General features: G+C 43.2%; 2 protein-coding genes across 7 annotated transcripts in view; one reads left to right on the plus strand and one right to left on the minus strand.

Moving 5' to 3' along the window:
• RMDN3 (regulator of microtubule dynamics 3) overlaps nt 1-13,978 on the plus strand; it is a 41,718-nt gene that overhangs the window by 23,686 nt on the left and 4,054 nt on the right. For 4 of the 5 annotated variants that reach the window (XM_007180398.3, XM_007180399.2, XM_057543545.1 and 1 more), the window contains exons 6-13: nt 34-136; nt 3,317-3,377; nt 4,963-5,038; nt 5,198-5,275; nt 5,517-5,615; nt 5,883-5,936; nt 6,076-6,156; nt 6,455-7,201. In XM_007180398.3, coding sequence (XP_007180460.1) covers nt 34-136; nt 3,317-3,377; nt 4,963-5,038; nt 5,198-5,275; nt 5,517-5,615; nt 5,883-5,936; nt 6,076-6,156; nt 6,455-6,508 — 606 coding nt within the window. In that variant the 3' untranslated portion in view covers nt 6,509-7,201. Of the gene's footprint in view, nt 1-33; nt 137-3,316; nt 3,378-4,962; nt 5,039-5,197; nt 5,276-5,516; nt 5,616-5,882; nt 5,937-6,075; nt 6,157-6,454; nt 7,202-13,978 lie in introns of those variants that run through there. The other variant, XM_057543544.1, reaches the window with a different exon arrangement.
• RAD51 (RAD51 recombinase) overlaps nt 7,194-13,978 on the minus strand; it is a 36,606-nt gene continuing 29,821 nt past the window's right edge. For both annotated transcript variants that reach the window (XM_057543549.1, XM_007180402.3), the window contains exons 7-10: nt 10,481-10,594; nt 10,019-10,148; nt 9,678-9,799; nt 7,194-8,968 (exon numbers count right to left, since the gene is read on the minus strand). In XM_057543549.1, coding sequence (XP_057399532.1) covers nt 8,845-8,968; nt 9,678-9,799; nt 10,019-10,148; nt 10,481-10,594 — 490 coding nt within the window. In that variant the 3' untranslated portion in view covers nt 7,194-8,844. The remainder of the gene's footprint in view (nt 8,969-9,677; nt 9,800-10,018; nt 10,149-10,480; nt 10,595-13,978) is intronic.

Raw genomic sequence — 13,978 nt, forward strand, 5'->3', positions numbered from 1 at the left:
GAAGGGGGCCTCATCCCTCTGTTTGGTTTGCAGCATGGAAGCCAGCAGGACTTTCTCTGGCGCCTGGCCCGCGCCTACAGTGACATGTGTGAGCTTGCTGAGGAGGCAAGTGAGAAGAGGTCCTATGCCCTAAGTGGTAAGTGCTGACAGGTTCCTAGTGGGAAGGCCACTGACTGACTCTGAGGGTGGAGCCAGCCCATCAGCTTGGGGCCAGGGGAACCACCAAGACGCAGGCTGTCGATACAGCTGGGGCTCAACTACTCACTAGGGACAGACTGGCTCCCAGAGACCCCTGCTTCCTCCTGGAGACAGAGAGCAACCTCTGCTTCTCTGCATGGCATGGTGCTTGAGTCACATGGGTATACACGACTTTAGGAGTACAGTTGAACCTTGAACAACAGCGGTTTGAGCAGCACACGTCCACTTATATGCGGATTTTTTTTCAATCCACAATCCACAGTTGGTTGGACCCAATTATAAATTACATGTGGATTTCTGACTGGGCAGAAGGCTGGTGCCCCGAACCCCCACGTTGTTCAAGGTCAATTGTTGTATCATATTAGCACAGTTCTCTGTTCTCATTCCTCAACTACAAAAGACACAACCTTTCTTAATCTGAGGAGGTTTTTTTGCTGTTGCTTAGGAATCTGGTTTCAGTTATGGAGCCTGTGGGGCAGGTGTTTAAGAATATAATGAGTGGAGTATGTTTGGTGAGTGCCCAGAAGGAGCAGTTTGGGAGAATACTGCTAGGTTAGAAGTCCCTGGGGTCTACTTAGCAATTCTGTTGTCAAAATCTGTACCTGGGGGTGTAGGGTGCATCTGACTTGTGCCAGGTTCAAGGCTTGTCCTTCTCTGTCATGAGGTCATTGAGAAACCTGGGACTTTAAAAAGAGACTGGTTTTATGGGGAAGGTGATGTGTCCTGCCTACCTACACACCCTTTGAGTCAGGCACCGTCAGTGGACTTCCAGATCTTGTGGTTCAGTTATCCAAAGTTAACTGCTTTCCTACTTTTATAAGTACAGTCCTGCAAACATTAAATCTTTGATAATGTAGAGTGACAGTACCTCAAGATCATTATTCTAAACAGTTATAGAATTCTGCCAATATAGAAAGGTCAATTGAGTTGAATGTTTGATACAGATCTTCAAAAAAATCCCTGGAAGTTGTAACAAAAGGTGCTTGCTTAATTACTGTTTGCTTCTTTCTTTTCAAAACAGTTTCTGCTTCCCCTCTTAAATTTCAGGTGAGGATTCTGATCAGCCTTTGGGGCTGATTTTTGCACTCTTGGTAGCAACAGCCACCTTTCCTTTCCCTTTTGATCATCTCTGAGCACTAACAGCCAACATGAACCCTACAGGTGGAGGTGGGGCAGTGATTAGAGGAGCTGCGAAGCCCGCACTGGTCTGGTCTGGCTTCCTGAGCACAGCACCTTGGACAAATCTGTTCCTCCTGGAGGTCAGAGGACTATGCAGCATCTTTGAAGGCTCTGCTCTGGGATTCTAGCTTTTTAGGACCAACCTTGCTGGACCTAAAGTTCTTCATTTTGTTCTTTCTCTAGAAGCTGGACCACCAGGAGGCAGTGGGAACTGGTTGCCTCATTCTTCACCGTTATTTTCCTAGTGAGATAGTGCTTTGAAGGGGGCGGAGAGAAGTCCCCTAAGAGAAAATGTCCCTCAGTGGTGGAGCCATATGGTTCTTCTGCTTGGATAGGGGAATGTAGGGTTCTCATCTGCTCTCTTTAAATGTATTTGTTGCATATACAAAATTATACCATGATTACTATCACTTAAACATGAGGAAACATTTCAGAATAGCCAGCCTATCACCTTAACCCATTACTTTTGTTCTGTCTTCCCTTCCAAGCCCTCACCATTTAAAAAAATTTTTTAAATTATTATTTTTAAATTTTATTAAAGTATAGTTAGTTGACTTACAATGTTTCAGATGTACAGCAAAGTGATTCAGTTATACATATATATACTTTTCAGATTCTTTTCCATTATAGTTTATTACAAGATATTGAATATAGTTCCCTGTGCTATACAGTAGGTCCTTGTTTATTTAATATGTAGTAGTCTGTATCTGTTAGTCTCAAATTCCAAATTTATCCCTCCCCTCTTCTTTCCCCTTTGGTAACCAGTTTGTTTCCTATATGAGTCTGTTTCTGTTTTGTAAATAAGTTTATTTGTATCATTTTTTTACATTCCACATATAAGTGATATATGATATTTGTCTTTCTCTTACTTCACTTAGTATGATAATCTCTAGGTCTGTTCATGTTGCTACAGGTGGCATTATTTCATTCTTTTTTATGGAAGCCCTCTCTGTTCTAATCAGATTTCCCATTTTGCAGTGTTCTCTTTTCTCCAGTGTGTAGGCGTGATGGTCCTCATCTGAAGGGCTCCAGCTCCTTGACATTCTAGGGGACCCTTGTCAAGAGCCTACATGTGTTTAGGCCTTGCTTTCTGTTAGTTTTGGTGCCTGGAAAACCTGGGGAAGAACTACATGAAACTCATCTTTGGTCAGATCCCAGTCCATTTGGCTCTGGTGAGGAGTTCTGGCCTAGAACATGATTAATGTTCCTAGATCATGGATCCTCTTGAGAATTTGGTTTGTTTGTTTTTTTAATGTTTATTTGTTTGGCTGCACTGGGTCTTCATTGCTGCACGCAGGCTTTCTCTAGTTGCGGCGAGTGGGGGCTACTCTTTGTTGTGGTGCACGGGCTCTAGGTGCGCAGGCTTCAGTAGTTGTGGCCCACGGGCTTAGTTGCTCCAAGGCATGTGGGATCTTAGTTCCCCGACCAGGGCTCGAACCCGTGTCCCCTGCATTGGCAAGCGGATTCTTAACAACTGCGCCACCAGGCAAGTCCCCCTCTAGAGAATTTGATCAAAGCTGTGGACCCTCTCCTCAATAAAATGCACATATACCTAAAATTATATACAACTTCAGTGGGATTCATGGACACCCTGAAGCCTATCCAGACCCCAAATCAAAAACTCTCCAGGGTAACGGTCTATTGGGGACAGTTTCTGATTGCTTTTGAGTCCTTTTATATTTGAAATGCTTCAAGCATATCAGATGGGTATTATAAAAATAAGGGAGCTGGGGCAGCTGATGACGGATAGGGAGAGCAAGGTGAAGAAGTCATCCCTGAAAAGCTATTTGCAGCTCTTCATTCTGCTCAAGTGCATAAGTATTTACAAGTCCCGTTTGGGTGGGGGTTGGTGAGCTAGAGCAGTCATTCTTCCCACAGCCTTTCCCGTGGAAGGGTGCATGGGAGCCCTTGTCAACTCTGGATCACCTCTGTCTTACAGGAAAAGAAGCAGCGGAGGCCGCTCTGGAGAAGGGGAATGAGAATGCTGAGTGTCACCAGTGGTAATAACACCCCGCAGGGTCCCAGGAAGAGCCAGCATGGGTTAGAGTGCAGGAGAGCCCTTTCGTTTCTCTGCCCTGTGGCCAAAGAGGCATTTGCCAGAGGCACCAGGAGAGGGAGCTCTGGCCTTTATTTTCATATGTCCCATCCTTCCCCAAGCTAGGGACCCAGGGGAGTTTGCTTTGGGAAGTGCCTTGGGGATGAGGCAAGGGGGAATAGTACAATTTTCTTTCTGTTGAAGCTTGGAGAAATGAGTAGCTTTGTTAGTCACCCCTGGCTACAAAACTTGTGGGTTCTTGGCTCCTCAGAGAGGTTGGGAAATTGGCAGTTCCCCTCTCCCATACAAGCTCTCCATTCCCCTAGCTGTGATCCCTGGCTGGTGGTGGACTTTGGCTTCTTCGCTTGGCTCGCGTGAGGAAAAGTAGATGTGAGCTCACCCCCAGGAAGTTCAGCAGTCATTAATATTACAAAACCATCAGCCCTATTTGTGGTCTGATGTGAGGCAAAGTTCTGCCAACCCGTGTGGGTCAGGGCCAACCTGTGTCCTGGGGGCGTGGTTCCAGCACCTCAGTTTTAGTGAAAATGTTCCTTTTCCACCTCCTTGCTTCCCATAACTCTGCCCTCAGATTGTGAGCTGGGAGAGGCTGTTTCTCCATCTGTTGCTGAAACTTTGTCTCTGCAGTGCCTCTTCTCAGACGCCAGGTCACTGTTTCGTGGGTGTCACAGGTGCTGTTTCCCTGTGGGCTCTCTTGGGGCTCCTGGGGTCCCAAGGATGGAAATTGACCTCATACTTTCTTAGCTTTTCCTGGGGAACAGCTGTTTGGACTAAACTGGAAATGAGCCTCTGGAAGTATCCGATACAAATACCCCCAGGTATTTAGTGAGTACACAAAAAAGCAACTTGGGCCTTTAGACACTCATTTGTCAACTGTGCTTCTAGAAAGAATGCAGAGGGGATGGGAGTAATAAGACCTTTGTTTCTGAAGGCAGAAGATAGGAAGCTGGCTGCCTTTGTTCTCCTGGGAGGGAGGATGTAGAGGAGAGGGCTGAAATCGGAGGCCTTTTCTTCCTCTGCTTCTGTTGGTTCCCAAGCTAACATTAGAAATTCCTAGAGAATCCCATTCCCAAACAGCTTCCCAATGATATACTTGTATACTTCCAAGGCTAATGAGACCTTCTTCTTTAATGTCTGCTCAGGAGACAAAAAGCAGTGTACTCAGGTCTCTTATACTTTGATGCTGATTTTTAGATACCTGCTTAAGTGTTTATGATAGCTATGGCTATACTCATTACGAGGGGAAATTTGGACTGAGACCTTGCCTAAATATTGAGAGCTTTATTGTGGAAGACCCACCTTTTTTGTACCTAGGGTACTTTGGAGAACTGTGAGCCTACCACTGTATCTGCTAAAGAATATGAATTGGGACCACAAGTCTGTGAAAAGAGGAATTATGTACAGATGGAAATGATATTTTCATCTCTGGATAAGGATGCAGGGGCCGTGCAATTGCCCATGGGTGGGAATCCCAATACTGGCAGGGACGGTACTCAGTCCTTGTCCCTGAGCTTGCTGCTGCTTCCCCCTAGGTATGCAGTGCTTTGTGGTCAGCTGGCTGAGCATGAGGGCATCCAGAGGCGCATCCAGAGTGGCTTTAGCTTCAAGGTGAGGAAAGGCTTCTCCTTCCCTGGTGCTGGTCTGGTCCAGATTCCCTGCTCCGTCCTAGCTCCTTGCAAAGGTGTTCCTACAGCCTCTGTGACTTGCCTCTGTTCCCTTAGTAACTCTGCTATCTGATGTTAGCTTATATTTATATTTTCCCCTCAGGAGCATGTGGACAAAGCCATTGCTCTCAAGCCAGAAAACCCCATGGCATACTTTCTCCTTGGCAGGTGGTGCTACCAGGTGAGCTAAATTTCAGGGCTTGACATAAGGGCCCTACCTAACTGTCCTGAGACACTGATCACCTTGCAAGGAAGAGCAGGGTCCTCAGCCTGGTCTGGCTTATGTGTTATTTCCTCTAAGCGGTCACGTTAGTGGTGATTAGACCCAGTCCTATTTGGCCCTGTTTGCTTTCAGTACAGAACATTCAATGTTCCTAAAGATACTTAACGTTTTTAGTCACACCTTGATCTTTTGGTGGCAGGTCTCTCACCTAAGCTGGCTAGAAAAAAAAACTGCGACAGCCTTGTGTGAAAGCCCTCTCGGTGCCACTGTGCAGGACGCCCTCCAGAGCTTCCTAAAGGTATTGGGGAAGGAAGGGAAGGGTGGACAGCAGCCAGAAAGGCCAGGGTGACCTTATTTTTCCTAAGGACATTATTGGAAGGGGTTTCTAGTAGAGGGCAGTTTTATGTGTGCCTGTTCTATGGGAAAATCAGAACCATCAGAAAAGCTTATAAAAAATATAGATTCACTGAATCAATCTCCAGGTTGGGGACTGGAACTCTCTAATAAACTTTAGCCTGACTTGGACTTTGGAACACCTTACTGATATATGTTCTCCCTTCTCCAGGCTGAAGAACTACAGCCAGGATTTTCCAAAGCAGGAAGGATATATATTTCCAAGGTAAACTCACCTGCCTATTTCAACATAGATGAAAGTATGTGTGTTGATATTTCTAGGAACTCCTGAGGGCATACATATTCATCCCCTTCTAGTCTCCTGGTGGCATTTCTCCCAGGTTTTCACTGTTGTCTCTTCTCAGTGCTACAGAGAACTAGGGCAAAACCCTGAAGCTAAACAGTGGATGAAGTTGGCCCTGGAGCTGCCAAATGTCACTAAAGAGGTAATACTTAAGACCTTTACTAACACAGGGATCCTTCTCTGAGTCATTATGTGACCTTTTCAGGAAAGAATATCTTCCCTTGAGGTCTTATTTCCTCCTTTTGCATGTGGGCTGTTTCGTATACATCTCACCTAGGGGAGGAGACAGATTTCGTAGGTTCCAGGCTCTTCTGGGAAAGTAGGAAAAAGACTATGATAACAGCTTAGCAAGGAAGCAAAGGGCCCATTCTCAGGTACCAATGGTTTTGGAAATGTTGGCTTAGATTTTGAGTCCTAGTCTTATTCTCTTGTCTCCCTAGGATTCAGCTTTCCAGAAGGACCTGGAAGAATTGGAAGTAATTTTAGGAGAATAATCACATTTCAATGGCCTTCATGACTTGAGGGGGAAAAAAATCAAGTCTTTTTTCTCTTAGATTCTGCTTAGATCAGGAAACAACTGAGCAAGACTGGTTAAGGGAGTGTCCTGACTCCTAGGTCTGACTGCTACCTGCCACCATTCCCCAATTTCTTCTTATTGTCTACTGGTTAACTTATTCTAATCCGTTACCTAATCTGAAATTGGGGAAGTACTTGAGGCCTGGGTTTCTGTTACTCTCTCCGTAAAGTGAATTCTTGAAAAATCAAGACTAGTATAACACCTGCCCTAGGGTACAGTGTGGGTAGAGCACTGAAGGCTGTCTTCCAACTGCTGGTGAGGTGGATGAAACTCCAAAGAGCTATAGGCACAAAACATAGAACTTCTACTCTCTAATCTTTTTCACTGATTAATATTCAACACCAAAGTATATAGTCCTAAAATCACACCCTAACCTACCAGGATAAAAGGTCGGGGAGTCCATGGGTATTGCCTCTTCTCAACCTATCGTGTGGATTGTAACTGTATTCCTGGGCCGAGGGGCTGGACCACTTGACTTCCAGAGTCCTGGAAGCTTTTGGAACAACAGCAGTGCATAAGGCTTATGAGACTGTGAAAATGATGATCTGAGGAGTTGCCTGGAATATATTTTGGTACAAACCTGAAATAAACCAAATTTAACTAGACGTGATTATAATCCCCTTTCTATGTTTATTTGTTATCAGCTCCTTATTCTTGCTTGACACTTCCATAGCTGTTTTCTACTATGAGGCTATTGCAGACAAGTAGAAAAACAGTACCACATAGTTTAGAATAAGCTCTCTGGTTAATAATACTTCCAGAGAAAATTTTAGTTAAATGTAAAACACAAGAAGAGCTTACTTTTAGCCTAACAAGGCCTAGTCCAACTAAGCAGGTGTTCCCAATAGCACAAAGCGTAATCCCATCTGAAAAGAAAATCCTCCCTCCAAGAAAAATTGAGACAAGTTTTTAGGTCAAGGTCACTGAAATACTTTATAGGACTAAAAGATGGAGGTGCTTTTATTTAAGAACCAAGCTTCCATTCCAGAATCTGTTACTGTGGCTTTATTATTTCATCCCAGGTTTGTTCTGTAATGTAGAAATGAAAGAAGGCCTAGGAGGTACTCTGTTCTATCAAGTCAGGGAACAGAACTTTTTAAAACAAAGTTGCATTAAATTGTGTCTTCCTATCTCCCTATATATAGTAGGATCAACACAGGCAACAGCAGAGTTGCACTGCCTCTCCTCCTAATACTAGCCGAGAGGCCCTTTGAAATTGGAGGAGTTGGTTAGAACCCATCCTGAGTAGAAGTCTGAAGAGGAAGGAGTATCTCAAACCCCTGAAGTAGAATAATCTGGGCAAGAACCAGCCCTATACAATACAAAACTTCTTAAAGAATAAAAACAAAGGCCACAGGAAAGCCATGGTGTAGCCATCTTGTGAGATCTTCTATTAGGTTAAAGGAGTATAAAATGAATCATCTGAATGTGGGACTTCCCTTTTAAATTTTCAATTTTAAAGCAATAGAAACTGATCACCCTACCCAGAGCCAAAACTATATTATGAAGGCCCTATCCTGAAATATTCAGCTTGTACCAGAATAACTCCTATAAACAGCACATTCACTACAAATAACTACTTTATTAGCAGTCCCACATTGAATCTACTTACTTGAAGAGCTTCTGAAATGTTTAAGATTCCAGAACTATCTTGAATTGCTCTTAGCATTAAAAAAGAGTAGATGGTGAAGGGCTGGTAGCCCAGCAGGCCTACTCAATACCCCTTATCTAAAAAAACATTCTTATATAAGCTAACTCAGACACACAAACTTTACCTGCTTCTGATTTAAGAGTTTTACTTGACTGACTGACAGAGAAAAAAAAAACCTGTGAGGAGACCCACTCCCTTTGCCACATAGCTCAGACATTTTTTTCCCCAACATTATTCAGACAGCGAGAGAAGTCAGGTCTCTCCAGTTTTAGTTAGTTCTTAGAGACATAAGATTGGCCAATAGCAGTTAGTCCTGAGTCAACCCCAAGGCACTATGATGTCAAAGGTACTTCATACCTACACCCCCAAACCAAAGAATTCACATAGAGATTAATATACTCTAGAAGGAATAAACATTTCAGATCAGCTTGTGACTACTGACCTGTCTCGTGTTTACACCATAAGAAAAGCCGATATAATAGCTGTTTTCCTGGAAGCCTTTTCCTGGCAGTCACAACAGGAAGAGGCCTGTGAAGAACCCAGGGAGCAGTCCTCTCCATTAGACTGCAGCACTTAAGGTTTATCACAGGAAAAAAAACGATTCAGTCCTTGGCATCTCCTACTCCATCCGCATTGATGGCAAACATAGCTTCAGCTTCAGGAAGACAAGGAGAGTCATAGATTTTGCAGATTCTGGTTTCCCCTCTTCCTTTTCTCAGGTACAGTCTGGGACAAAGACACAGACCAAAGCACCAAAGTTATTATAATTAAAAAATTCGATCCCTGACTATTTATGGTAGGTCTAAAAATTTTTTAGACATATATACTTCCTAGAAGGACTTTGGGGATCTTTTTGTATTCCTTAGGGCAGGGGTCCCCAACCCCCGGGCCGTGGACCAGTACCGGTCCGCAGCCTGTTAGGAACTGGGCCGCACAGCAGGAGGTGAGCAGAGGGCGAGTGAGCGAAGCTTCATCTGCTGCTCCCCATCGCTTGCATTACCGCCTGAACCATCCATCCTGGCCACCCCCCCCACTACCCCCACCCCTGTCTGTGGAAAAATCGTCTTCCACAAAACTGGTCCCTGGTGCCAAAAAGGTTGGGGACCGCTGCCTTAAGGGCACTTCCAATCCAGAGGAATGCATTTCTGCTCACCCCCTACCCCGCAGTGGATTTCCCATATTGAAACCTTTATAAAAATAATGAGAGACATCAGTTGCTCATATTTATTCTTCCACATGAGAGCTTTTAATTCCTTTATGAACTAAAACAAACACCTGTTCTAACCAGAGCATGACAGTTAGGTTAAGCAAGGGCTCCTGTGTCTAGTTACACAACAGCAGCAGTTAACGAGGTTCAAATGGAAATGTTATCTTCATGTCTATTGCACAGTTAATATGACACTCCATGATGAAGCCATCTCTCCCATCACTTTACCTTGTTGTTGAGGCATGAGCAATGATATTTCCTCCAATAGGTTTTTTAGGATCTGCAGCAAACATGGCCGCTCCATCCACTTGGGCCACCACCTGGTTGGTGATTACCACGGCTACACCAAACTGACAGGGAAAGGATAAATGTCATTTTTTTGTGGTCAGACATTCCAAGAGACTTACCGCTGCCACTCCTATCCCCCACAAAGCAATGAATGATTAAAGTCTCTATATCTAACTGATATCTTGATGATACCAGGCCCTGGTATCCTGGCCCCCCAGCAAGGCTACTAGAATTCATGGCCCCTGAAAGTAGGCATTCTCTGTCCCTACCCCACAACTTACCTCATCAGCAAGTCGCAGAAGCATCCGCAGAAACCTGGCCAAGTGCATCTGCCTGGCTGAAAGCTCACCTCGACCCGAATAGTCTGTTCTGTAGAGGGCGGTGGCACTGTCTACAATTAGCAGTGCATACCTGCAGGGAACACGGATTCTCTGAAGCCTGTTTCTAGCCCATGTCAGATTCTGCTCTTTCCCACTACCCTGAAATTTTATATTTATAGTTATATATTATTTATTTATACAGCATCCATATCTGAATAACCCTATAACAAAGTAAAAAATTCCAACAAGTTCAGGTGGATTATAGCTTCATATTTTAAAAGTGACTTGACCTAAACGACAAAGCAAGAGTAGCAAAATAGGAACTAAAACTTAAATCTCCCCATATCTAATTGGCCATAGCCTGTACAAGATTCAGGGTAAGGGCTCTGGGAACATATTCAGTATCTTCTATTGCCCACATACCTGGACTCTACCATCATGGCTGATGCTTGATAAAGGAGCTGGGTCTGGTGGTCTGTGTTGAACCCTCGAGCATATGCTACATTATCCAGGACATCACTGCCAGAGAGGCCATATCTAGAAGAAAGAACATTTTGAGGCTGCACACAGAACTAAGGCAGATGAGAAATTCATCTCTAACAACGAAATTACCTGGATGGGTAGGTAAGAAATGATAGTAAGAAGGCTAAAGAATATAATTCCCTTTCTATTAGGAAGCCCAGGGAAACTATAAAGAGATGGCAGCAACTGCTTTAGAGTAGATCTACCTGGCAGGACTTCAGAATAAATCAAATCTATTCTTTGAGGACTCCTGAACTAGAATGAGAAATTTCCAAATATAAGGAAACAATGGTCTCCTGGAAAAACAAAGGGCAGCATGACAGAATTAGGACTGAAACAAAAACAATGATCACTCAAAGATCAATTAAAAAAATATATAAACTGTTGTATAGGAATAAAACCTTCTAAGCTCAAAAACCTTCTAAGGACTCAATACTGTAAGAGGTTTAAGAGAAATAAGTATATTTCATCTATTCTCCCCTTTTTTCTTGCTAGTAACTAGTTACAGTTATAGAATATGTGACATGTATCTAGTATGGTTAAATAAGTGATACCTTAATTCATCTTATACCTCAATAATGATTTTTCTTCCCTTTGCATTTAAAAATACTTCCTATTTTCTTAGAAAAATCTATATTTTCTCACCTTTGTAACTGCTACCTAAGACATGAATACTCAAGGTGGTCCAAGTAAGACAACTTCTCATTAAATGTATGCTAATGGGACCCCATTTCTTCAAAGGTAGTTTGATTTATCCATCTATCAAGACAACTAAATACCTGCACTTTTATAAAAGCTTCCCTGTACCTCTCAAATAGACGTGATTCTCCCTCTTCTGCACTTCCAGAAAACTTGATTTAGGCTTTTCTATGGCACTTGTGAGGAGCTGCCTGCCATTCTTTGACTAGACAACAAATTCCTTGAGGGAAAAGACTAGGCCTTTCCAACTAGCACTTTTTTTTTTATACCTAGTACATTCTGAATAAATGTTGCTGAATACAGCTTTTATCTATAACCCAAACCAAAAGAGAATTATATATCATCACTTTAACTCAAGTAATATTTTCATATTAATGTTACCTAAAATCATTATAGTCCAAAAGTATAATACTGACTCCCTTATGTAACAGTTCAAAAGATAATCTGTTTAAACAAAATCAGTGTGCTATAATTCCTTGAGAACCAAAAACTTCTATGCTTAAGATTTTATCAGTCTTTTAAAAGTAGTCTATTCTATGTAGATTCTGATCATTACAAAAGCATACACTGTGTCAAACCTATTTTTCTGAGACTTAGCTTTAGTAAATAGTTTTCCTCTCATTTTTCCTACCCAAAAGAATAGAAAAACAAAAGAATGTTCTAGCACTTGAAATAACACTGCAATAAACTGAACCTCGATATCAGGAGATCCCACTCTAGCCAACTGAATTTTCCACATCTTATGATGAATTGATTCATCATATTAGGCACATGCAGTCTTTGCACTTTCCTGGACATTTCACCAGCTATTCTTCACCATTATCAACAGAAATGGAAGTTTAGCTCTTGTATTAAGTGGATTGATGATGATGAATTTGTTGAGTCTGGGCATGGAGATAAGAAAATGAAGTGAAGATAGAGTTTTACCTTGGGATCCTGACCAAATGGGAATAAGGAGAGAAAATTTTCCTTATTTAAATCATGACTATAAGACAGAAAAAAAGACTGAAGAGGCCTAAGTACTGTACTGTACAAGTCTTCTAGTCTTGCCTCAAGAAACATTGATATAATCTACTATCAGGAACGGAGATTACCTTTTGCTGTCAGAATATGGAAGATTTACTAGAAAAACAGAGTCATCCTGGCTTTTCTCTCAACAGAGTTCACAAAGACGACTATTGGGATCTCTGTGCTTACATTCCTGAAGAAGCACATAGAACTTTCAATTCCCACAACTTGGAAAAAGTTGGTTGGAAATAAGCAACTTCTCTTAGTGTTTCCAGAACTTCCTCAGGATAAGAATACTCTGTTAAAAAAATTAAATTCCTAGGTCTAAACCAGACTTAATGAATCACAATGTTCAGGGAAGAGTTGTGATAATTTGCATATTTAACAAACACCTGGCACATGAAAAGATGCTCAATATCACTAATCACAAGGGAAATGCAAATTAAAACCACAATGAGCTATATTACCTCACACCTGTCAGAATGGCTATTCTCAAAAAGAAAACAAATAGGACTTCCCTGGTGGCCCAGTGGTTTAGAGTCTGCCTGCCAATGCTGGGGACACCGGTTCGAGTCCTGGTCCGGGAAAACCCCACATGCCACGGAGCAACTAAGCCCGTGTGCCGCAACTACTGAGCCCACGAGCCACAACTGCTGAAGCCCGCGTGCCTAGAGCCCGTGCTCGGCAACAAGAGAAGCCACTGCAGAGAGGAGTAGCCCCCCACGCGCCGCAACCAGAGAAAGCCCGTGTGCAGCAACGAAGACCGAATGCAGCCAAAAATTTAAAAAATAAATTAAAAAAAAAAATCACTTGAGGTGTTTTTTTTTTTTTTTTTGGCTGCGTTGGGTCTTTCTTGCCGCGTGCGGGCTTTCTCTAGTTGCAGCGCGTGGGGAGTTACTCTTCTCTGCGGTGCGCAGGCTTCTCATTGCAGTGGCTTCTCTTGTTGCCGAGCACGGGCTCCAGCAGTTGTGGCTCGTGGGCTCTAGAGCGCAGGCTCAGTAGTTGTGGCGCATGGGCTTGGTTGCTACGGGGCATGTGGGACCTTCCCGGACCAGGGCTCGAACCGGTGTCCCCTGAATTGGCAGGCGGATTCTTAACCACTGTGCCACCAGGGAAGCGCCCTCAGGTGATTCTTAACATACAAGTTTGAAAAACAGCTGTATTGCCTCAAGGGGGTTCTGGCATTCTCTCTTTCATGGTATTTAAAAGAACATTCAAAAAAGGTAGGGACACTGTAGCTAGCAATTGTGGCCATGGTTCTCAAACTTTAGCAAGCATCCCAATCACATGGAGAGCTTGTTAAAACAGATTGCTGGGGACCTCCCTGGTGGTCCAGTGGTTAAGACTCTGCACTTCCACTGCAGGGGGCACGGGTTCAATCCGTGGTTGGGGAACTAAGATCGGCATGCCGTGCATCACGGCCAGAAAAAAACAAAACAAAAAACCAAAACCAGATTGCTGGACCCTATCCTCAGAGTCTCTTGATTGTTTCTAATTCAATAGATCTGGAGTGGAATCAGAGGATTTGCATTTCGAACAATTTCTCAGGTGATGCTAATGCAGCTATACTGAGGACTAGTCTTAGACCCCCTGAGCTAGTCACCTGAATGTGGGTTAATATTCTTCAATAGGCATGGCAAAACTTAATCAGTGAGGGTTGTTCTCTTGTGAAAGGAAATTAGGTATTAATTA

This window comes from Balaenoptera acutorostrata, chromosome 3 (genome assembly GCF_949987535.1).
Source record: "Balaenoptera acutorostrata chromosome 3, mBalAcu1.1, whole genome shotgun sequence".
NCBI classification, from domain to species: Eukaryota; Metazoa; Chordata; class Mammalia; order Artiodactyla; family Balaenopteridae; genus Balaenoptera; species Balaenoptera acutorostrata.